The sequence below is a fragment of the Delphinus delphis genome, chromosome 5 (assembly GCF_949987515.2).
Source record: "Delphinus delphis chromosome 5, mDelDel1.2, whole genome shotgun sequence".
Classification (NCBI taxonomy): domain Eukaryota; kingdom Metazoa; phylum Chordata; class Mammalia; order Artiodactyla; family Delphinidae; genus Delphinus; species Delphinus delphis.
The window spans coordinates 136,903,725-136,928,077 of record NC_082687.1 but is presented as its reverse complement, the minus strand read 5'-3'; the positions used below and the strand labels follow the sequence as shown (position 1 = coordinate 136,928,077).

The 24,353-nt window shown below is 51.8% G+C and overlaps 1 protein-coding gene across 3 annotated transcripts in view; it reads left to right on the top strand.

The window, feature by feature from the left end:
- Nucleotides 1–24,353, top strand: part of RGS12 (regulator of G protein signaling 12) — a 117,506-nt gene that overhangs the window by 16,816 nt on the left and 76,337 nt on the right. For all 3 annotated transcript variants that reach the window (XM_060013044.1, XM_060013043.1, XM_060013045.1), the window contains exons 2-3: nucleotides 8,342–8,486; nucleotides 10,716–12,693. In XM_060013044.1, the coding sequence (XP_059869027.1) occupies nucleotides 10,816–12,693 (1,878 nt within the window). In that variant the 5' untranslated portion in view covers nucleotides 8,342–8,486; nucleotides 10,716–10,815. The remainder of the gene's footprint in view (nucleotides 1–8,341; nucleotides 8,487–10,715; nucleotides 12,694–24,353) is intronic.

Sequence of the window (24,353 nt, the reverse complement as noted above, 5' to 3'; positions counted from 1 at the left end):
GTGTTTGTGGGGCGGACATGGACAGATGGCTATCAGTAGAGCTATTTTAGTGCCTCTGGTGTTCAGGAGAGGGGTGTAAAATTCTGCACGCAGAAGACACTGCCCGACCAGAGGTCCTCTTATAAAGAGCCCTCCCTTCTTTTTTCAGAGGCCAAGAAGTCCTTTTGGGGGAGTGTGGCACGTGCTCCTGGCGTGGTGTATCTGGACTCCGGCCACCGACCAGCAGGCGGTGGAGGGTGGTTCCGGAGGACCGCCCGCAGCGCACCTGTCTGTGTGTCTGGTTGTCGAATTCAGTCTGTGCCTCTGCTGCCGTGTGCATGGAGGCCAGGGCCCAGCCCTCTTGGGGCCACCCTGCACTGGGTGGGAGGCTGTGTCATGGGTGAATAAAAAGAACCCCCCGAGTCAGGCAGATGGGGACTCTGCTTCTGGTTGAGGGGTGTCCGGTCCCTCCTGACGGCTGGCGCAGGGGTGGCTGTGGACTCGCAGTGCCTTGTCTCAGCGCCTCCCTTGTGTGTGCGTGACCATCACACTCAAATGGCCGGACTGGACGTGCTGCTGTTTCTGACTACCCTCACCTTCTAGAGCTGCCACAGGCTGAAGATCTGGCCGGGGGTACGTTACTAGTACAGCTCACTCACGTAAGTGCCTGGTGAGCATGGCCGGTGTTCCCGCACCTGAGCACCCAGCCTTGGCCTCCACCTGCCTGTTGCCTATTCAGCAAGTGTGTGGGAGCCGTAGCACCTTGAGGGCTGGGCTCTGCTGTCCTCAGACACCTGCTGGCAGGTTCTCTTCCTTCATGTGAGACCTTTCTCTCTGAAGGTTTGGTGGGACTTCTTCACTTCCTCTGCTTAGCACTTGGTGGGCCCTTTGAATCGAAGGGTTCTTGTCTTTCTGTAGCTCTGGGAAGCGTTCCATTAATTTTTGGACCAACAAGGCAGAGAGGTGTTATTGGGCAAACACTGACCACCACGAATGAATTCAGTCAGTCCATCCACCCACCGTTCATGCATCCCCCAGTCCCCATCTGTCCATCCCTCCATCCATCTATATATTCATTCATCCCCATCCCACACCCACTCGTCCATCCCCCATCCATCCATCCATCACCCCATCCACCCATCCACCCATTTATTCACCCATCCCCCGTCCATCCTTCCATCCATCCATCCCCCATCCATCCTCCCATCCCCCATCCATCCTCCCATCCCCCATCCATCTCCCCATTCTCCCCATCCATCCATCCCTACATTCTCCCATCCATCTCCCCATTCCCCATCTGTCCATCTGTCTATCCATCCACCCATCCACCCGTCACTGTGTCCACTGGCACTGTGGTAACCAGTTTCTTGCGCAGAAGCAGCCTGGTTGCAAACCATTCCTTGAGATTTGGCATAACTGTGGCTTGAGACTTGGCAATGAACCTGCAGTGCTTTTCTCTGTTTTGGGGACCTGAGCACAGTGGCCTGTGTCCCCTGAGTTGTAGGGGGTGGGACTGGGGGGAATCTTACCTTTGTTTAAGCTGCTATTGGATCCCTCTGCTATTTCTTCCAGTTTCTTTCTCTCCTTTCCCACTTCTTTTTTTTTTTAAAGTCAAATGAGGTCAAATATCCCACCAAATGCTAAAATCTGGCTTCAATTTCAGCTGCCTCCAAAGTTCTCCAAAGAGAATTTTGTGTTTTCCACATAAGCTACAATTTAAGTCATCCAACCCCAAATATACCCTACTCATTTGGGAAAACCCTTTCTGGCTGCCCTGTGGGTGATGCAGTGACAGATGAACAGAGAGGCTTTTCACTGAATTTATCCACTGCTTTCCTTCCCCCGATAGCCCCTGGATCCATCCTCTTGGTCTCTTAGCTTTCCTGTGGTACTCCATCTCCTGGTCCTTCTGTGGAAACTGCCCTGGACTGTCCTCCAGCCCTGGGTTATTGTGGATTTTTTCAGACTCTGTTGCCATGGCTGTTTCCTGTTTGTGATAACCTTTGCTTGAGGCTGCATCTTTTTGTTTTGCTTTATTTTGTTTTTTGCAGGGCAGATATTTTATTTATTTATTTCTTTAATTGAATTATAGTTGATGTACAATATTATATGTTACTGGTGTATAATATTATATGTTACAGGGGTACAGTATAGTGAGTCACAATTTTTAAACGTTACACTCCATTTATAGTTATTATAAAATATTGGCTGTGTTCCCTGTGTTGTACAGTATATCCTTGTAGTTTATTTTATACATAATAGTTTGTACCTCTTAATCCCCTACTCCTATATTGCCCATCCCCAGTTCCCTCTCCTCACTAGTAACCACTATTTTGTTCTCTGTATCTGTGAGTCTGTTTCTTTTTTGTTATATTCACTAGTTTGTTGTATTTTTTAGATTCCACATATAAGTGATATTTATTGTAATATAAATGATATTCTGCATGTAAGTGATAAGTATTTGTCTTTCTCTGTCTGACTTATTTCACTTAGCATAATATCCTCCAAGTCCATCCATGTTGTTGCAAATGGCAAAATTTCATTCTTTTTTATGGCTGAGTAGTATTCCAATGTGTGTATATACCACATCTTCCTTATTTATTCATCTATTGATGGACACTTAGGTTGCTTCCGTACCTTGGCAATTGTAAATGATGCTGCTATGAACATTGGGGTGCATGTATCTTTTTGAATTAGAGTTTTTGTTTTTTGGGGGGTATATACCCAGGAGTGGGATTGAGGGATCATATGGTAGTTCTATTTTTAGTTTTTTGAGCAACCTCCATACTGTTTTCCATGGTGACTGCACGAATTTACATTCCCATCAACAGTGTACAAGGGTTCCCTTTTCTCCACATCTTCACCAACATTTGCTTTTTTTTTAATTTTTAAATTTTTGGCGTGTTGGGTCTTCATTGCTGTGCATGGGCTTTTCTAGTTGCGGTGAGCGGGGGCTACTCTTCGTTACAGTGGCGGGCTTCTCATTGTCGTGGCTTCTCTTGTTGCAGAGCACGGGCTCTAGGCACGCGGGCTTCAGCAGTTGTGGCATGCAGGCTCAGTAGTTGTGGCTTGCAGGCTCTAGAGCACAGACTCAGTAGTTGTGCTGCACGTGCTTAGTTGCTCCATGGCATGTGGGATCTTCCTGAGCCAGGGATCGAACCCACGTCCCCTGCATTGGCAGGCGGATTCTTAACCACTGTGCCACCAGGGAAGCCCCCAACATTTGTTATTTGTGTTCTTTTTTATGATAGACATTCTTTTTCTAGAATTAAATTTTTTTTTATTGGAGTATAGTTGCTTTTATAATAGCCGTTCTGACAGGTGTGAGGTGATATCTCATTGTGATTTTGATTTGCATTTCCCTGATGATTAGCAATATTGAACATCTTTTCATGTGCCTGTTGGCCACCTGCACATCTTCTTTGGAAAAATGTCTATTCAGGTCTTCTGCTTATTTTTTTAATCAGATTTTTTTATGTTGAGTTGTATGAGCTGTAACCCCTGATTGGTCATATCATTTGCAGATATTTTCTCCCATTCAGTAGGTTATCTTTTCATTTTATTGATGGTTTGCTTTGCTGTGCAGAAGCCTTTAAGTTTAATTAGGTCCCATTTGTTTATTTTTGCTTTTATTTCCTTTGCTTTAGGAGACAGATCCAAAAAATATTGCTATGATTTATGTCAAAGAGTGTTCTGCTGTGTTTTCATATAGGAGTTTTATGGTTTCTGGTCTTACATTTAGGTCTTTAATCCTTTTTGAGTTTATTTTTTTATGTGGTGTTAGAGAATGTTCTAATTTCATTCTTTTACATGTAGCTGACCAGTTTTCCCAACACCACTTATTGAAGAGGTTGTGTTTTCTCCATCATATTGGGTTGGCCAAAAAGTTAGTTTGGATTTTTCCATAACATCTTACGGAAAAATTCAAATGAACTTTTTGGCCAACCCAATATATTCTTGCCTCCTTTGTCATAGATTAATTGACCATAAGTGTGTAGGTTTATTTCTGGGCTTTCTATTCTGTTCCATTGATCTATGTGTCTATTTTTGTGACAGTACCATACTGTTTTGATTAATGTAGTTTTGTAGTGTAGTCTGAAGTCAGGGAGTGGGATTCCTCCAGCTCTATTCTTCTTTCTCAAGATTATTTTGTCTATTTGGGGTCTTTGTGTTTCAATACAGAATTTAAAATTGTTTTATTTCTGTGAAAAATACCTTTGGCATTTTATTAAGGATTGCTTTGAATCTGTATATTGCTTTGTGTATTATGGACATTTTAACAATATTAATTCTTCCAATCTATGAATATGGTATATCTTTCTATCTGTTTGTATTGTCTTCAGTTTCTTTCATTGGTGTTTTATAGTTTTCTGAGTACAGGTCTTTTACCTCCTTAGGTAGGTTTATTCCTAGGTTTTTTATTCCTTTTGATGCAGTGGTAAATGGGAGTATGTTTCCTTAGTTTCTCTTTCTGATAGTTCATTGTTTGTGTATAGAAATGCAACAGGTTTCTATATATTAATTTTGTATCCTGCAACTTTACTGAATTCATTGATGAACTCTTGTAGTTTTCTGGTGGCGTCTTTAGGATTTTCTGTGTATAGTATCATATCACCTGCAAACAGTGACAGTTTTACTTCTTCCTTTCCGATTTGGATTCCTTTTATTTCCTTTTTTTTTTCTCTGACTGCTGTGTCTGGGACTTCTAAAACTATGTTGAATAAAAGTGGCGAGAGTGGACATCCTTGTCTTGTTCCTGATCTTAGAGGAAATGCTTTCAGTGCTTTCAGGAGTCAACTGAGGGGTTTTACTCCTTTTAGGGCTAGAGAGGCTTGGGTGTTTTCAGACCCAGGCGGGCGGTGTCAGCCCCCCGAGGTGGTGGGGATGGCGTCGAGGGCCTGGGGGAGGAGCTGGCCTGACGTAGGGGGAGGGTGTGCACTGCAGAAGGAGGGCCTGCGGGGTGTCTTCTCTGGAAAGGAGGGGACAGACCACGAGCCAAGGGCAGGGAGGCGAAGGCCGGGTGGGTTTGGGTGGTCGTGAGTGACCAGAGGAGAGTTGCGGGGTTGACGGGAGTGCTGAGAGCCCCGGGGCTGGGAACGTGGCTTTGGACAGGGGCCCGGGCGCCCTATGTCGTGGCGGCCCCGCAGCACGTGCTGTGAAGAAAGCCCAGGCCATTCCTGCGGGGGAGGGGGTCCCCGGATGGGGGCAGAGGACATGAGTCGGGGGACAGGAGAGTCCCTGGGCTGATGCCTGGCGGGCGGGGTGGAGGGGGCGGAGGTGGGCGGGAGAAGCAGGACGGCTGAGGGGGCTGGCGCGACGGGGGGCTCCGGGGCACGGGGGCAGCGTGTGGCCGGAGAGGAGCAGGCTGGACAGGGGTGACCGCGAGAGCGGCTGCTGAAGTGAGGAGGAGGGGGGACGGAGAAGGCTGGGGGTGGGCCGTCCAGGTGGGTGGAAGGTGTTGGGGACAGGGGGATGGTGCGGCGGGGTGGGAGGGACGGCCTGGAGGGGGAAGTGGGGATGACCGAGGCACTGCCTGGTGCCTGGAAGGGTGGGTGGGCTTAGGCGGATGTTGGGGCCGAGGAAGAGGAGAAGGGTGCTTCCAACAAAGGTGTGCTTGGGTGTCGACACGCAGAGAGAGGTGATGGGCGGCTGAGAGCTCAGGAAATGGGTTTGGCGCTCAGGAGAGAGTTCCGGGGTCAGGCCTTGGGGTCACCCATGTGGGGGCTTTGAGTTCAGAGAGAGAGAGGGGACAGGGACAACGGAGCTGACAGTGCTGCCCCATGCGCGGAGCGCAGCAGCTGGGCTGCCTCCCTGGAGGGTCCCTTGGGAACCGCTCACCAGGCCGCGTGGCCCGAGCAGCAGCTGTGCAGACGCCCTCGGGAAGCTGCTGCCGTCGGAGCCTCCGGGTCCTGGTCCCCTGCGGAGAGGTCTTCACAGGAAGAGACCGTTCCCTCCTGAGGCAGCCCCGTGTCTGGCCCAGTCTCACACACAGTGGGCGCCCGGTGACACCGATGAACAGGTGAAGGGTCTCCCCGACGCCGGTGGGGGGCGTCAGGTGGCAGGCAGTGGAAAAGGGGCCCTTTCAGGATGAAAGCTTGGCGAGGGCGTTGGTTGTTGGTGGCAGTAAGGGGCCCGGAAGTGGCCCTGATGAGCGGAGTCCACCCGCGCGTCCTCCCGGGTGGTTTGGGCACTGCTGCAGGCGGAGTGGCCGTGGGCTCGGGAGGGCTTCGCAGGGGTCGGGAACGGGCGCTGGAATGGACTGGGGGGATGAGGCGGCCGGAACACAGGGACCACCAGCGTGCATCCTGGCGTGTGTCTGCTGGGGGTGTGCTGGGTCCTCCGTGCGCGTGTGTGTCCCTGAGGGGTGTCGGGGGAGGTGGTGTGTGGCGGGTGCTGGCGCTGTGGGCACTGCTGGGGTGGTGGTTGTAGGTAGCTGCTGGGGCACAGTGGCTTTGGGGATGGGTTTGAGGAGCAGGGGTCTGCTGCTGGGCGCGTCCCACCACCGCTCCGCTTCCTCTCTGAGCCCCTCTGCGTGGGGAGAGAGGAAGCCCAGAACAGCCGGGTTCAAGTCCACCTCTGACACTGATTAGCTGTGCAGCTGAAGACAAGTTACTTCACTTCTCTGTGCCTCCGTTTCCTCCTCTGCAAAATGAGAATAATAATCGTACCTACATCATAGCGACGTTTCACCCACACGAGTTAGTAAGTGTAAAGCCCCCAGAGCGGCGCGGCGCACGCCGTGGACTGTGCGGCTTCCCCACGGCCGCCGTTCCGGGGCTGTCTTGCCCTTATTCCTGGACTTCCCGCGTCTCCTCCGTGCGCTGGGTGCTTTCTGCCTCCTGGTCCTCAGCTTCTCTCCCTCCCGCTCGTTTCCACGCCCTGTTGTGGTTGTTCTTTGTTGCTTTGGTCTTTTGACCCCGTGCTCAGCTCGGCCTGTTGCCCCGTGAACATCTGTCACCTTTGCGGCACAGCCATGAGACCCGCAGCGCCGTCCCCACAGATCGCCCATCTCACGGGCAGAGGTGGAGGCCGAACTGCGGCTGTGCCAGTCGCCCCCTCCTGGGATGGCTTTCCCGGCCCATCTGCCGCAGACTCCTGGGCACCCGAGCATAGGGCCGGGGCTGGCACTCGCCCTGCTCCGGAGTGATGGCTGTTCGCCTCCTCTTGCCCCTCCCTCTCTGGGGACGGCGGGCTGCTGGGCAGGGCTGGGACCCTCTCTGTAGCTTCTTGGTCTGGGGCGCTGCCTGGCCCAGGTAGGCATTCACTCGGTGCCTGTGAGTGGAGAAATTCATCAGGACAGGACTCATTTTTGCCAGATCTAAACCGTGGAAAGGGGTAGGCACCTGGTGCTATTTCTAGATCTCGTTGGTTTGAAGGATGAGTGGCTGACGGTGGTAGCGGGGTGTGCAGAGAGGGGAGGCCCTGGTGTCCTAGCTGACTGAGCCATCGGGAGGTGGCCCTTGGAAGAAGCACTCCTTTCCGACCTGGTTACCTTTTCTGCGAAACAAGGAGGCTGGCTAATTAGATGATGTCTTCGTCCGCTCCGCTGCTGTAGCAGAATTCCCTACACCGAGGGGCGTAAACCACAGGCGTTGATTTCTCCTAGTTCTGGGGCTGGAAGTCCGAAATCAAGGTGCTGGCAGATCCGGAGTCTGGTGAGACCCACTTCCTGGTTCCTCACATGGTGGAGAGCAGAGCGCAGGGGCTCCCGGGTCTCCTCTGGAGCCACAGGGACACTAGTCCCATCGTGGGGGCTCCACCCTCATGACCTCATCCAACCTGATCGCTGCCAAGGCCCCGCCTCCGGATCATCCCACTGGGTTAGCATCTCCACGTGTGAACTTGGGGACACAAACACTCAGCCCGTAGCAGACGGTCTCAAGTCGGGGTGTTGCAAGTGCTGTCACCCACGTGTGGATCACCTGGGCCGTGCGCAGTGGGTCGGGGCTGGCCTCTGCTCAGAGCTCGGAAGCCGGGGCCTCTGAGCGCAGGAGCGAGAGCGGGAGCCCGGGTGGCAGACGTGCCGGGTGAGGTTGGAAACTAGCGCCCAGGGGTTTCTTCTGAATTTCACTGTCTGTTCCACCAGTTTTACTATTAACTGGTACAGTTTAAGGAAAAATTAACCTGTAGGTTGGATTACAAAATGTGATTATTAGGTATCAAGATATTACTAGTATGAATTAGAAACTATTTTTAATCGATAGAAGAGCATGACAGTAAGAGTCTAATAGAAACGTTTGGGTAAACCACCTACAAGACTGTCATTGAATATTGTGTCACACAGTGTTGTGACTCCATGGTGGTCGGATGAATCATGGAGTAATTCTGCATATAAAACTGGGAAATTATTTTTTTCATACAGGCAACATCTGTTACTGTTCGGAAGAGAAAGCCAGGGGTTTTCTGTTCCTGGAGGAACCAGGAGGGCCTCGCTAACCCTGTCCCAGTGAGTTCACGGTGACAGCCTACACTGCTGGGAGCCAGACGCTGTTGTGAGCATTTTTCAGGTGGGATGTGTCATGCGTGCACTGCATCCTCTCTCCCCACCAATAGGGCGATTCCCCTTTTGCGAGTTCTCCAGTGGTTGCTGAAACAAGTGACCACAAACTCAGTGGCTTGAAACAACTCAGATTTACGCCCTTACAGTCTGGGACCAGGAGTCCAGAATCAGTGTCGCGGGCGGAGGCCGGGTGCGGGCAGGGCTGGTTCCTCCTGGAGGCCCCCGGCGAGGCCCCTTCCCCCCCTTCCAGGCCCGTTGCTCTGCTCTCTGACTCCCCCCTCCCACCGCCCTCCCATCTCCCTCTGCCAGGACCCTGTGATCACGGCCCCCACCTCCCCGCCCCCGGCGAATCCAGGGTGACCTCCCATCTCGGGACCCTTCACTCCATCACATCTGCAAGGTCCCCTCGGCCACGTGAGGTGACAGGTTCCAGGGATCTGGACGTGGCGTCTCTGGGGTGTTGTGTAGCCCACACCCCTTTAGAAGATCCAATGAGAAGACCCTAAAGCATGGTTCACGGCAGACTTTAATATACACATTTTTAATGATGAATATTAAATAGTTAAATTCCAGTCCTAATATTTAAATGATTAATTCAGCATCACTTAGGTATTGAATAACATGGTAGTTTATAAATAAATTGTCTTTTCACTCTTATTGTCATGAAGTAATTCTACTCAAGCACGCGTCCTGCATGTCAGTGTTTTGTCACTTGCAGCTGCTCCTGAGTCATCGAATAGTATACTTTCCATTTTGTCCAGTTCTTTCACTTTTTGGTGTGTATACATCAGTTACTCTGAGTTATGCTTCTGTTACTGGAAACTTTATCCCAAGACGTGAGAATTTCTCCTGACAACTTTAAAACAATTATTTAAAAAACATATACTCTTTAAAAAACATGTTCTCTTATGTTTTGGATCTTCACAATACGATCACTCACTGTATTGCCTTTCAAAGTGATCTCTGAAGGGATTTGTGGGGAGAGGAGTCCTCCCAGCGGGCCTGGCTGCCGCCCTCTGCGAGGCCCGCGTGCGGGGCTGGCCCTGGGCTGGCGTCCGGGAGCTGGGGTGTCGGGATGGGGGGCTCCCTGGGCCTCCCCTGCTGTGTCTGTGCTGACACCCTTCCCCCGTCCCCGGGGCTGGAGTTCGGTGTGTGCCCGGCAGAGGGGCCTGCGGAGCCTGCGGGCCCCCAATGAGAGCCCCAGTTCTGCGTCTCTGACGAGCTTCCCTGGGGACAGCGTGTCGCTGGGGGTGGAACGCGGCCCGCATGACTCCACGGGACGGGGTTCTGGAAGCTCGCCCCCAGGCCCTCTCCCTTCGGTGGTTCTGCTTCACAGCCCTTCGCTGTGATGGATCAGAGCCTTGAGTATACGTGAGCCCTGCGTGTCCTCCTGCTGGAAGCCCAGCGGTGGTCTTGGGGATCCCGACATGGGTTTTTTTTCAGTGACAACCAGTACTTTCTATTGTGAAGTCATCCCCCTGGAACAGTTAAGTTTAAATTCCTTTGCTCTTTTTGGTTGTTTCCTCTGTGCTGTCAGGCAGCCTCTATAGTATCAGGTTGGCCAAAAAGTTCCTTTGTGTTTTTCTGTAACATCTTATGGGAAAACCCAAACGAACTTTTTTGGCCAACCCAATATTTCAGACTAATGTGTTTTCTCCACATGGTGCTTTGTTCAAAATAAATTACTTGAGCGAGGGTGGTGGATATGAGGGAAAACAAGCTGACAACACTTCCTGGGGGAGAACTTTGCGTGGAGGGAGCTTGTGATCAAAGACGGGGCTGGACTAGGGACCACGCAGCTGCCTTTCCACCCTCGGCTCTGCCCCTGGCTCAGTGCATGGCAGGGAGCTCCGGGGAGCTGGGCACTGGTCCTTGGACCACACCCTTGAGTGATTAGGGTCCAAGGGCTCTCCTCTTTCCATCCAGACAGGGAGGAAGCAGATTCTGCAGGAGTCCTGTGTTCCTCAAACCCGGGGTGGGATTAGCCTTGGCGAGATCCGAGTTGGGCAGGATACCAGCCCTGGGAAAGGCCTTCTGCTTTGGAAGATTTCTTAGGCTGACTTTAAGATTTGCTGCACAGAGGTAGTGTGTCTCCTTCACGTTGACATTTGTGTGGCAACGAGAGACTCTTCCCGTGACGGTTTTGTTGTGAGGTATCTTTTTATGTTTGGGTAGTAGCAGTAAGCAGTATAAATATGAGATCTTTAACAACGAGCTCTTCATTCTTCTTCCTTAGGGCATTATTTCAAGGAGAACCATGGTAGCTTCCAGCATTCCCTGAACCACGGATCCGCCGGCCTAGTGAGCTATGCTCCTGGTCTCGGAAGCACTTTGAGATGTACAGAGCGGGGGACCTGGGGGAGCGGCCGCTGCTCGGGACGGCGCCCCCCCGGACGCGGAGCGTGGAGGTGGCCAGAGGAAGGGCGGGGTACGGATTTGCGCTTTCCGGGCAGGCGCCCTGTGTGCTCAGCTGTGTCATGAGAGGCAGCCCTGCGGATTTTGTGGGCCTCCGTGCTGGCGACCAGATACTTGCTGTCAACGAGATCAACGTGAAGACAGCATCTCATGAGGACGTGGTGAAGTTAATTGGGAAATGTTCTGGTGTCCTGCACATGGTGATTGGTGAGGGCATCGGCCACCTGGAGTCCTGCTCCAGTGATGAAGAGGTTGGATTTTATGAAGGAAAAGGCTGGCTGAAGCCCAAGCTCGACTCTAAGGCGTTAGGTATAAACAGAGCAGAGAGAGTCGTTGAGGAAATGCAGTCCGGAGGGATTCTCAACATGATCTTTGAAAACCCTGGTCTTCGAGCAAGCAGTTCAGAGCCCTTGAAGTTGAAACAAAGATCCCTTTCAGAATCAGCCACTGGGCGATTTGACCTTGGCCATGAAGGTGTAAATAATCCAAATACCAGCCTGCTAGCTAAGGAGGAGATACCGAGAGCTGTGAACGATGATTCTGTTTTCAGCGTTGGGCTGGAGACTCACGAAGACTTTGGGGTGGACGCGAGCATTTTGAACGTGGCCATGGTCGTGGGCTACTTGGGCTCCATCGAGCTGCCGTCCACCAGCTGCAGCCTGGAGTCGGACAGCGTGCAGGCCATCCGGGGCTGCCTGCGGCGCCTGCGGGCCGAGCAGAAGATCCACTCGCTGGTGACCATGCAGATCATGCATGACTGCGTGCAGCTCTGCACGGACAAGGCCGCTGTCCTGGCCCGATACCCGGCCGAGAGGCTGGCGTTCAGCGCCGTGTGCCCAGACGACAGGAGGTTTTTCGGGCTGGTGACCATGCAGGCGGCCGACGACGGGAGCCTGGCGCAGGAGGAGGAGGGCGCTTTGCGGACGTCCTGCCACGTGTTCATGGTGGACCCGGACCTGTTCAGTCACAAGATCCACCAGGGCATCGCCCGGCGCTTCGGGTTTGAGTGCACGGCCGACCCTGACACCAACGGCTGCCTGGAGTTCCCTGCGTCCTCGCTTCCAGTCCTGCAGTTCATCTCCGTGCTGTACCGGGACATGGGCGAACTGATTGAGGGCGTGCGGGCCCGGGCCTTTGCGGACGGGGACGCAGACGCTCACCAGAACACCAGCACCAGCAGCAACAGCGACAGCGGCATCGGCAACTTCACCCACGAGGACAGAAGCAGCCGGGTGCTCGTGCTGGACCTGGGCGCCAGCTCGAGCAGGCACGGCCCCAGCGGCAGCGCCTGGGAGGGTGTGGTCGGGCGGGGCTCCCAGCCCTGGGGCGGCCCCTGGAATGGGGCCTTCGGCCACGACCCCGAGGGGGCCCCGTTTGAGGCCGCTCTGCAGGCCGACAGGTGCCGGGACCTCGGTAAGCACCTGGGGCCCACTCCTCACGTGGAAGCCCCCCCGGCATCCTTGCGTTGCTCGGTTCCTCCTTCCAAGAGGGGCGCTGCGGGCCCCGGTGGTGGCTTTGGCCAGCGATGGCTCCCGGTCCACGTCCTGCAGGAGTGGCAGTGCGGGCACACCAGCGACCAGGAGTCTTACACGGACTCCACCGACGGCTGGTCCAGCATCAACTGTGGCACGCTGCCCCCTCCCATGAGCAAGATTCCCGCTGACCGCTACCGGCTGGAGGGCAGCCCCGCGCAGCCCGCGCCCAGCACCCAGAAAAGGGACTGGGCCAGGAAGGCTCTCGGGATGCAGAACATTTTCGGCCCCCATCGAAATGTTAGAAAGACTAAGGAAGACAAAAAGGTAAGCCTGTTAGGGGAGGGTCCGGAAAGGTGAGCGTGCTCTCGTAACTCGGTCAGTTACTGATGTGCGACGGCACCTTCATTGCCCAGTTCCCAGTCCTGCCTTCCTCTGGCTGCCCTGGCGGCCTATGTCGGCTTCAGGGCACGTCCGCCTGGATTTGCCCTGGCTCTGGGCGGGGCGGGGCGGGACGTCAGGTGGGACAGGTGGTGGTGGAAGAGATGGTGACCTCCTGGCCAGGGTGAGGCCCTCCTCCCCGCTGCCCACCCTTTCCTGCTGCCGTGGGTGCTGGAGGGGCCTGTTCTGGCAGCCCCTTTGAAGCCCACTTCGTCTCTGGCCCCAGTGGCTGAGGCCTCACGCCCTTTTGAAGCGAGAAAATTCTGGAAGCACAGAGACTGGTCGCTTCAGGACGCGGAGCTTCACCTTGGTGTTTCCTTCATTGAGAAAGTCCTTCATTGAGAAAGTCCTGCTACGAAAAAAACGCCAGCTGAAGTTGGCAGTGGCTCGGCTTGAGCATCAAACAGCTGGGGGCGGGGCCGGGAGCTTGGTTCCGAGCCGGGGGAGGGACTCAGCACGGCAGGAGGGCTGGCCCTGGCAGGCTGGGGCGGTGCTGGCGGGGCAGGCTGAGACGCAGCCGCGGATGAGAGGAGGGCTGGCCCTCAGCTCGCTGGCTTGGAAGGAACCGTTCTCAGGGGACCTTTGTGATTTAAAACACCTTTTCTGTGTTTGTTCACATTTTTGTTCCCAGCAGCTGAAAATCCCACAGGAAGACCCTCCAAAGACTGGAGGAGTGCTGTGGCCTGGGCCGTGGAGTTTGTTGAACGTTCTGTTCAGGATCCGTCCCCTTCCCAAGTCTTACTATTTTTCATCGTAGAACACATCAGAGAAAACTTAAAGACGAAGGAAAGGACAGGCCTCCCGTAGTTTTAGCTCCCCTAAATGACCATGTAACACTGTGATGTATCTAAGCATAGATTTGTGCTTTTGTATGAAACACAGTTGTAGTCACGCAGGTTTTGACTGAATTCCTACAGTGGCCGGGCTAGCGGGACTTCTGCCCTTGTGCGCACCTTCCCTGCCGTTCCCTCGGTGGGACTGCATGGGCTGGGCTCTCCTTTCACCTGCAGTGTGGGCGGCGTGGGCGGCAGCTTCGGCCTGGGCTTCCCTGGTTGGGGGAGGGCTTAGGGAGGGAAGGCCCTGGAAGGTGGCTAAAATGTTATCAGAAATTGGGGAATTCACCACCTCTTTTAACATAACCCACAAATGGGTTTTCTCCATTGCCGCTGTGCATGTGAACTGTTACACTGGCAGGAATAAGTGGTGTTTGTCTGGCAGACTGCGGTGCACCCTCGTGCCCGTTCACTTGGTGGCAATCCCCACAGGGCCTCTGACCTCAGGACACCCAGAGACAGGGTGCCGTGCTCCCCGCTCTCCAGGCGAGGTGACCGGTCCTTGAGGGCTAAGTGACTTGTCTAAGGCTCAGCAGTCAGGAGGGAGCAGATTCATGAGTCAAACCTTGGGCTTCGTCGTCTCTCGTGTTTTGAAGCCTTTATTTTTGAGAGGTTTATAATGAAATTGAGAGGGAGGCACAGAGAGTTCTCTCTACCCTCAAAGGCGTGCAGCCTCGCCACCATCAGCCCCTCACCAGAGGGTACCTTTGTCACAGTCAGTAACCCCGGAGTCCATAGTTTATATTAGGGTCGCTGTCGGTGGTGTGCATTCTGTGGGCTTGAACAGATTATAGTGACGTGTACTCACCATTGTAGAATCAGACAGGGTGGTTTCACTGCCCTAAAAGTCCTCCGTGCCCTGCCTGTTCAGCCCTCCCCTGCTCTCCCCCAGCAACCACTGATTTTTTTCCCTGTCTCCGTAGTTTTGCCTTTTCCAGCTGTCGTATAGTTGGAATCATACAGTCTGTAGCCTTTTCAGACTGGCTTCTTTCACTTCGTGATATGCATTGAAGGTTCCTCCACGTCTTTTCATGGCTTGATCGCTCATTTCTCTTTAGCACTGAGTACTATTCCGTTACGTGGAGGTACCATAGTTTATGTATCCATTCACCTTCTGAAGGACACCTTGGTGGCTTCCAAGTTCCGGCAACTATGAGTAAAACTGTTATAAACATCTGTGTGCCTGCAGGTTTTGGTGTGGACATAAGTTTTCAACTCCTCTGGGTAAGTACCAAGGAGTGGGATTGCTGGCTCGTGTGGTGAGAGAATGTTTAGCTTTGTAAGAAACTGTCTTCCAAAGTGGCTGCGCCGCTTTGCATTCCCACCAGCAGTGATGAAAGTTTCTGTTGCTTCACATTTGGGCCCCAGTTTGGTGGTGTCAGTGTTCAGCGTTTTTGCCGTCCTGACGCGTAGGTAGTGGCATCTCACTGTTGTTTTACTCTGCATCTCCCCTGATGGCATGTGAGGTTGAGCATCTTTTCATATGCTTACTTGTCATCTGTATATTTTCTTTGGTGAGGTGTCTGTTGAGATCTTTGACCTATTTTTAACAGATTGTTTGTTTTCTTACTGTTGAGTTTTTTTTTTTTAAGAAACAGGTCTTTAGTTCCTTTTTTTAAATATAAATTTATTTATTTATTTGTTTTTATTTTTGGCTGCGTTGGGTCTTCGTTGCGGTGTGTGGGCTTTCTCTAGTTGCGGCGAGCGGGGGCTACTCTTCGTTGTGGTGCGTGGGCTTCTTATTGTGGTGGCTTCTCTTATTGCGGAGCATGGGCTCTAGGTGTGTGGGCTTCAGTAGTTGTGGCACGCGGGCTTCAGTAGTTGTGGCACACGGGCTCAGTAGTTGTGGCTCGTGGGTTCTAGAGCGCAGGCTCAGCAGTTGTGGCACACGGGCTTAGTTGCTCCACGGCATGTGGGATCTTCCTGGGCCAGGGATTGAACCCGTGTCCCCTGCATTGGCAGGCGGATTCTTAACCACTGCGCCACCTAAGTTCTTTGTTTATTTTGAGTAGCAGTCCTTCATCAGATGTGTCTTTTGCAAATATTTTCTCCCATTCTGTGGCTTGTCTTTTCATTCTCTTGATACTGTTTTTCACAGAGTAGAAGTTTTAAATTTTAATGAAGTCCAGCTTGTCAGTTCTTTCTTTGGTGGTTCGTGCCTTTGGTGTTGTACCAAAAAGGCATCACTAAACCCACGGTCGTCTGGGTTTCCTCCTGTGCTATCTTCTAGGAGTTTTATGGTTTTTTATTTTACATCCAGGTCTGTGATCCGTTTTGAGTTAATTTCTGAAGGGTGTAAGGTCTGTATCTAGATTCACTTTTTTTTTTGCATGCGGATATCTCTTGTTCCAGCACCGTTTGTAGAAAAGACAATCATTGCTCCCTTGTATTGTCTTTGCCCCTTTGTCAGAGAGCAGTGGACTGTACTTAGGAGGGCCTTGGGCTTCTTTTTAATGTTCTTTAACCTTCAACAAAAATGTAGTGAAAACGAAGGTATTGGCTGTTATTGCTTATACTGTAACAAAAGAATGAAGTGCTTGACATGGGACTGATGCTTCCAGCGCTGGAAAGTAGCAGTGTAGCGTTCAGTGTTTGCAGCGCGCTTTATCTCCTTATTTGCCCTATGAGCTCATTATCTTACTGACAAGGAGAGTAGGGTTTATACACATCGAGCGACTTGCCCACAGTCAGGTGGCGTTCCTTTCGTGACGTGATGGGACACATGATTTATCTAAAAATAAGTAGTAATAAATTGTATTGTATTGCGTTCCAGCTCTAATCTCTGCAAGTGTATCCATAGGTCTTTGCTAACTGGGTTCCCCTGCATTATTAGTGCAGTCTAATCCCACAGCCCCTGCTGGAGCGGCAGAAGCTTCCAGGGTCCTAAGGTGGGCCTCCTGGTGTCCCTCCTGGCCTGGCTCTAGCTGGCTGGCGGCTTGTCAGGATGAGCGGAGGACAGGCCAGGAAGGGATGGAGGAAGGAAGTGCTGGAAATGCGAAGAGGAAGAGGCGTTAGGAGCAGGAGGGGGAGGGGCCAGAGGCCGTGGAAGGTCGAGCAGTAGGTGTCCAGAGTTACTGTCAGTTCCTCTCCGTGGTGACAGTGGCTTCAGTGTCTTACTCTGTGCAAAATCAGGCTGTGTCCGCCAGGATCTGGCCAGGAGACAGAAAACACACCAGCGATTTGGACAGGGAGACGTTAGCCTGAAGAAGTGGTAGCCAGACCAGAGGTGGCCCACTGCCAAGCGAGCGCTAACGGAACCCCAGGGAGGAAGCGGCAGAGGGGCGAGGGCGGCAACCAGGCGGAGCCTTAACACCAAGGGGAGGAGGCCGAGGGGCTGCAGCCAGGGCTGTCCGGGGAACAGGCTGCCGGAGAACGATGGTCCTGAGCAGGATGTGGGCACAGCCTGCTCCCGCCGCCCGGAAAACAGCCCGACGGGAACCAGCGCAGCCCCGCTGGCAGAGCCGGCCACAGAACATCGTCTGCAAGGCCCAGCTCCAGGGTCCGGCGCTGGCAAAGAGGTGTGCGCTGGGCGCTAAGAGGCGAGACTCGGCCGCCTGGCTCAGCCCAGCATCTGGCGCCCTCTGCACACAACATCTGATCTTCGCGCAACCCAGAAACTCAGCAGGGCGCCCCACGCAGCTTGCAGCTGTCCTGGGAGCGGAGATGCGCTCTCCGCACCTTGCTGTTTGTTGCTGTTTGTTTAGGGGCTTTTCTGAGCAAATTCTGTCCGGTGCATTCTCTGTTGTGTGTGGCCACGAGGTCTCGGCTTGGTTCGCTTAGAGGTCAGCTAGTGACGGGCAGAGATCTCCTTCGATGCCTGGAGCCGGTCAGTCTCGGTCTTTGCCGAGGGGCCTGTGTGTGTGGAGCCTTCAGTGCTCAGCCAGGCAGCTGATGGCCCCGCTTGGGCCTCCACTCCTGCCGGTGCAGCCGCAGCGCTGCGCATGGGCACAGCCCTCCATGGCCTCGGGGGTTCTGGGGAAACCTTGGAGCTTTTCACACCCCTAGGGGACTTCTCACCGCCGCCCCCCCCCAGCTTCTCCTTTTAAGCCAGCCTTGGCCGCCTGTGCCGCTGAGGCGTGTTGCTTGTGACCAGTGAGGGGCAAGCACAGCTGATCCCAGGCCTGGGGAGCGGCCACTGCCAGGACGCCCTCCCCATAGCGCCCTCTCTCTCTCTCTGTTTCTGTCTGTCTCTGTCTCTCTCGCAGCTAGGATGGTCTTTTGTGGTCTCTGTGTTTATGATTGCTTCCACGTTATACGTGACAGCCCTTTGTATTAAATGTTCCCTTTGAAAGTCTGGCACGCGGCCTTTCTGTTGTGTTGCACAAAGCAAGCCAGCTCTTAGAGGGGCTGCACCACTGCGTTCAGTCACCAGCTGGTCTCTGCGTCCTGCCAGTTCTCTGTCCAGTCAGCCGTCTTTGCAGGATGCTCCTTTACCAGGGCTCTGTCACTGTCTTCTTGGTCCTTTATACCCTAGCGCAGTCCAGATCCCGGCTTTCTGGGACCCCTCACTCCTGTGGAAGCCTGGAGGGAAACCGGCCAAGGAGAAGGCCCACTTCTCCCTCACTTGCTCGTTCAGGTGGACACGTCTCCGCCTCTCAGGCTTTTTTATTACACTGGTCAAGTGGGAGGTTTACAGAGGGAATGCTCGGCATTTTGACCTCCTCCCAGTCACATCCAATGCTCTGACTCCTAGTGCGCTGACCCGGGCAATGCTCCTGAACTGTTTCCTCCTTGGGGAGCCCTGAGATATTGGGCTGGGGGCTGGGAGGGCATCACCCGGAGACTTAGCTGAGTGCATGACATTGTTGACGAGAGTTAAATAATGTTTATAAATGGATGCTTTTCCATTTTATTAAGTTTGTTAAGAGTTTGGGTGGGGCTGCCCAGGGCTGGTGTGGGGGCTCCCCGTTCATCAGGGGCCAGGTTCCCCGGCTGTGCCTCCACTTGAAGGTCAGACGGAGACACAGCTTCCGCTACATTCCAATCTGCAGGAGGGGGGAGCCTGCAGGAGGAGGGGGGAGCCTCAAGAGGTGGGGGGAGCCTGCAGGAGGAGGGGGGAGCCTCAGGAGGTGGGGGGAGCCTCAGGATGTGGGGGAGCCTGCAGGAGGAGGGGGGAGCCTGCAGGAGGGGGGAGCCTGCAGGAGGGGGGAGGGAGCAGTGGAGCCCCAGCAGAAGCTGCACAAGCTCTTGCTGCTTCTCATTGTCCAGGCCTCGTCACGTGACTGCACCCTGCTGCAGGGGGGGCTGGGAAGTGTGGCTGCACAGACAGGTGTGCAGCCCAGATGTCCATCACTGAGAGGGGACTGTGGCTCTGGGCTCTGCCATGGGGGGTGGCGCGGGGTATTACCCACGTGGAAAGCCCCCCAAGACGCCCGAAGCGAAAAAGCAGGTCACATGTACGTATTTAATATGATCCCGCTTTTGTGTAACATATTTCAATACCCTCCAAATAAACCTATGACATTTTAAAGCATGCATATATTTATATGTAAGTATATAGAAAAAATTAAAAGGAAACACTCCAAACAGATAGTAGTAGTTACCTCAGGTTAGTAAGTGAAAACTGGGAAGCGTCCAGGACACTATAATTTTATTTTGTGTTGTTTTGATTTTTTTATTATGGGAATCTGAACATATTTTACTTACTAAAAATAATGCCTTCGGAGAAACAAATGAAAATTACTTTCTTAATTCTTTTAATGAGAGCAAAGTGAGGATTGGTACTGGAAGCTGTAGTGGTATTTCTATGGCATTGCTAATGACATCATCAGCTATCCAGCCAGGAGAGTATTGGATTCAACAGACAGATCTTGTGCAGTTTTTCTAGTACAATGAGAGGAAGTTTTAAAATAGATTCTAAGAAAATTCTGGAGAATACTAAAAAGGCCAGGTTAGGGCCCCATGATATAATTCCCTCTAAAAACAGCAGCTTTGATCTTCACTCCTTGTAAACCATGCCCTTGGGCAACATTGCATCACTCTCTGCCCAAGCAAGAGGAAAGGAAGCGAACAACGGAGAGACAGTCAGCCGGTCTGGGGAGATAACACCACCGGGCAGAGGGGCCCGGGCCGGGGGCGGGGGTCGGGCTGGGAAGGGCACTCTGGGCTCCTTAGCTCCCTATGGGCTCGCTCTGCGCAAGGCCTTCCTTCTGACCACGTGCACTGAGCGCTCTCTGGGGGGCTCGGTGCTGCGTGTGGACCTTGAGACCCAGGCCGGTGGAGGCGCTAGGGGGAGCAGGGGAGAAGCGCTTGGGCCCTCCTGGAATAGGCAGGGCAGGGCTTCCCAGAGCTGGACGCAGTCTGTAGGACGAGAGTGGGGGACACTGAGGTGAAGGAAATGGGAGCAAAGGAGCAGAGACACAAAGCAATGCCACCCCTTGCTGTTCTTTGGTTTTGTGTAGTTTCCAGGAAAAGGGAGAATATTCAGAGCTAAGTGGCCACTGCCAGAATCAGAAGTGTCTGAAGTGCTTGAATCCCTTATTGATTAGTTTTGCTGTTTCTTCAGCTTTGTAAAAACGGCTTTATAACACAGTCTCATGCAAGCTGTTTTGAAATCACTGAATATCATTTCAAAGATTTATCCATGATGCCATCTGCAGCTGCAGTTCATCATTCTAACTATGTAACCTTCCATTGTGTGAGTATACCACCATCACACACCCACACACACACACAGAGCCATTAACAAAGTGACTGATGATGCGTTGGTGAGCCTTCTCGCACACGTCTCCAGGCATGTATGTGAAGGCGTTTCTCAGGGTCTGTCCAAAGAACGGAATGGCTGGTTTGTCTCAGGGCCGGGTGTTAAGCTTTTGGTCTCTGTATCCGTTCATATTGACAGTAGACGGGTCTCTGGAGAGACACAGCTTGAATTACTGATGTACAATACGACAGTGGTTCCCCCGTGCCCAGTCCTTGCCCTGGACTGGAGCAATGAGAACCACATCGGGTATCACCCCTCAACTCCCCAAACAGGGATCCAGGAGATTATACACGTGCTGCCCCCTTCCCCTCCTTAAGGGGGAGAGAAACCGTTACTCTAAGCAAATCCTCTTTCTAGACAGGGGAAAAATCCTGGGTCTCTCCTCTCACCCTTTGCAGTGCAGGTGGGTGTCTTCAGGAGGGACATAAGATCAGCCTCTTTGGGAGGTGTTCCAGGCCTCATTCCTTTGAAATGTCAGTCTCACCTGGAGTTCTCACCATCTCTTTGGTCATAATTTAACTGCTGAGTCCCAGGACGTGGAAACTTTTAGTACAGGTCCCAAGTCTCAGTAAAATTTGCTCAGAATGCTGTAACCGTGCAGAAACATGCTGTTTTCCTGGCAGTCCCGTACCAGCTACTGTAAGAACTCAGATCGCTCCACATCCTTGCCGAAGCTTGCCTTCGCCAGACTCCTCCAATTTTTGCCAATCTATTAGTTGTAAAATGGTATCTTGTTGCGGCTTTAGTTTGCATTTCCTTGAGCACAAAGATTTGATTTCCTCTTTGTGAGGGACCTACTGAAAACTTTGCCCATTTTTCTGTTGGGTTGTCTTTCTCTCTAATTGGTAGGAGTTACAGGTTTTGGCTATTAACCTTTGCCGATTACAAGCGTTCCGTGAATGCCCTCTCCATGTTCCGTGTCCTGTGGCATTTTTTTTTTTTTTTTTTGCGGTACGCGGGCCTCTCACTGTTGTGGCTTCTCCCATTGCGGAGCACAGGCTCCGGACGCGCAGGCTCAGCGGCCATGGCTCACGGGCCCAGCCGCTCCGTGGGATGTGGGATCCTCCTGGACTGGGGCACGAACCCGTGTCCCCTGCATCGGCAGGCGGACTCTCAACCACTGCGCCACCAGGGAAGCCCTGCTGTGGCATTTTGATGAACAGAAGTTATTCACTTTAATGTCATCCAGCTTGTCAGCCTTTATCTTGCACTTTTGACATAACACATTCACTACTACCCTGAGGACAGAAAGATTTTCTCCTTTTTTTTCCCCTAAACTTTTTTGGAGTTGATTTTTGTGAATGGAATAAGGTGGGTGGCAAGTCCATTTTTTCCTCTATGTGGTCGACCGGTTGTTGGAGCACTAAATTCAGGCTCTCACGAGGCCCAGTGGTGCCCTCTGCCGTGTGCCGTGTGTTCACATACGTGGGTCTCAGTTCTCTGTCCTCCACTGCCAATACCCCAACTGCACTTTACCTTCAAAATTGTACCTTTGTAGTAAGTCTTCGTATCTGATAGGCCAAATCACCTTATCTCATCTTGGCTTTGCTTGAGCCTTGCTCTTTCATATAGATTTTACAATCAGCTAATAAATTCTCCAAAAAATAAAATGCTATTGACTTTTTTATTGGGAGAACTGACATATGTAGGATATTGAGTCTTCCTATCCATGAAAATGGTATCTCTCTTCATTTATTTAGGTTTTCTTTATTTTCTTTCAGTAAAGTTTTATAGCTACCTTCATAAATGTTGTTAATTAGATTTTTTTCTTAGATTATTTGGCCAGATTTATTCCTAGGTACCTTATATATTTTATTACTATTGTAAATGGGTGCCTACTTAAAAATTGTAAATGTTAACTTTTGTGATATATAAAAGTACAATTGATTCACTGCTTTCTTTGTGCAGCTGCCTTGCCAGGATTACTTCTGTTCGTATTTGTTAATACTTGTCATCATGAATGGGTGTTGAATTTTGGCCTTTCTTTTTTGGTTCTCTTTGTGTTCATTGAGACAATCAAATGGGCTTCCTCCTTTAAAATGCTAACGTGGTATATTACACTGATAGAGTTTTGAATATTGAACCATGTTTGCATTCCTGAGGTAAGCCTAACTTGTGCTTATCTTTTTATACACTAATGGGTTTGGTTTGCTAGTATTTTTGTAAAATTTTTGAATCTGTGTTTATGAGTAAAACTGTCTTATAGTGTTCCCTTCTCTCATTGTTTTTGTCTGGTTTTGATATCAAGTTTATTCTAACCTCGTAAAGTTACAAAATCAATGGTGGCATTTTTCTCCCCCTTTTCCTCCTCTTCTTCCTCACTTTCTTCCTTTTTGGTGTATTGAATCTCTTATTTAAAAACCCTATTAGAGATGAGATCTATTTTGTCTGTTATTAACATAGCTACACAAGCTTTCTCTGAGTCAGCATTTTCTGTCCTTTTCTTTAAACTTTTCCATTTCTCCATGTTCTAGGATTGTTACTATGAGTGGCAGGTAGTTGCATGTTTTTCCTGATCCAATTTGACATTCTGAGATTCAAGAGTAAGACTGTAATAAATTGGCAAATTTAGTCCATTTATATTTATTGGGATTACTGGCATGTGTAGTTTTGGTTCCATGATGTTACTGTGCACTTTCTGTAAGTCTGTTTTTTCCTAGGCTCTCTCCTCCTTTCCTGCCTTTGTGTTTTGTTTTCAAGGCTGTTGTTGGTTTTCCTGCTTTCTTCATCACCTCCTTTATTGGCTTGGACGTTTTGCCACACACCTTGTTTCTGTCTTTTTAAGGTTTTCACTCTTGATGACTGCCTGGCTCTTAGATATTTATTGAATAAACAAACATATTCCTTAATTTTCTGTCTCGAGTTGGATGTCCTTTCCTACATATTCACCCTTTTCTTCCTTGAGCAGGACACCCAGTCTTGGCTTCTTTCTCGAGAAGGTGATTCACTGTGACCAGGAGCCCTTCCTCAGCCCCCACACGTTATTCCAGAGTCACCGCTCTGTGTTTGTCCGGTGTTGTGTTGGAAATGGAATTTTGTTGATTTTAAAATTGATTTGATTTGGGGCTTAGAATTCTTCCTGATATGGAGAGTTTTGTAGCAACCAGATCTCACAAGTTGTGCTTGTTACTCAGCTGTTGTCCCTCAGCCCCAAGCCCGCCTTCTGTGATGGGCTCTGGGAAGGGGGTCTGTGCCCTCTTCCCCTTGCCAGCTGGGTCCCCACCTGGCTCTGCTCCCAGCGGCCAGGCGAGAGGAGGAGGGTCCTCCTGCCGCTGCCGCTGAGTCCAGTTTGTGGTTTCCCCGCCTTGTCCGGGGCCTTGTCATCCCCCAGACACCAGCCGTTGCCTGTGCCCCCTCTGAGGTCCGAGGTCCGGGTCCCACCTTCCCCTCATCTGGCTGCAGAGTTTAAATAAGTCCTCCTCTTCCCATACTGTCCCAGCCCCGGGGGTGCAGCCGCTTCCCGTCCTGGCATCTTGGAGTCTCTTTCTGCCCTTTCAGTTCTCTGATTCCTGGTTAGCAGTTCTTTGTGGGAAATTCTCTGTTGACCAGTTGCTGTGGTTTTGCTTTCTGACTGATATAACGGGAGAAGTAAGTATGTCAGCTGGAAATCCTACTCCTCGGCTTCTCTTGGGCAGGTCTTCAGATGGTCTGGTCTCTGTTTTAAGCTAAATGGCATCCTTGGTTAATTTGTTCAGTAAGTGTTTACTGAGCACCTGCTGCGTGCCAGGCACTGTTGAGGGGGGACACAGCCCTTGCCCCACTGGGGCTTCTGGTCTAGTGTTTATACCCTTAAGTTAGGAGTTTCTGGTTCTGACTGTGGTGCAACGAGATCTGGGTCTGGGCCCTGCTGGCCGTGTGGGCCCGAGCAGGCCCTTCACTGGCTGCTGGGCTCTCATCTGTAGGTTGAGGAGTCTGGACTGGCTGGTCCAGGTCACTGCTTGTGCTAAAATGAGACCTCTCCCTGGGTGGTGGGCAGGCGGGCAGGCGTCAGCGGCCCAGTTCTGCCCTCA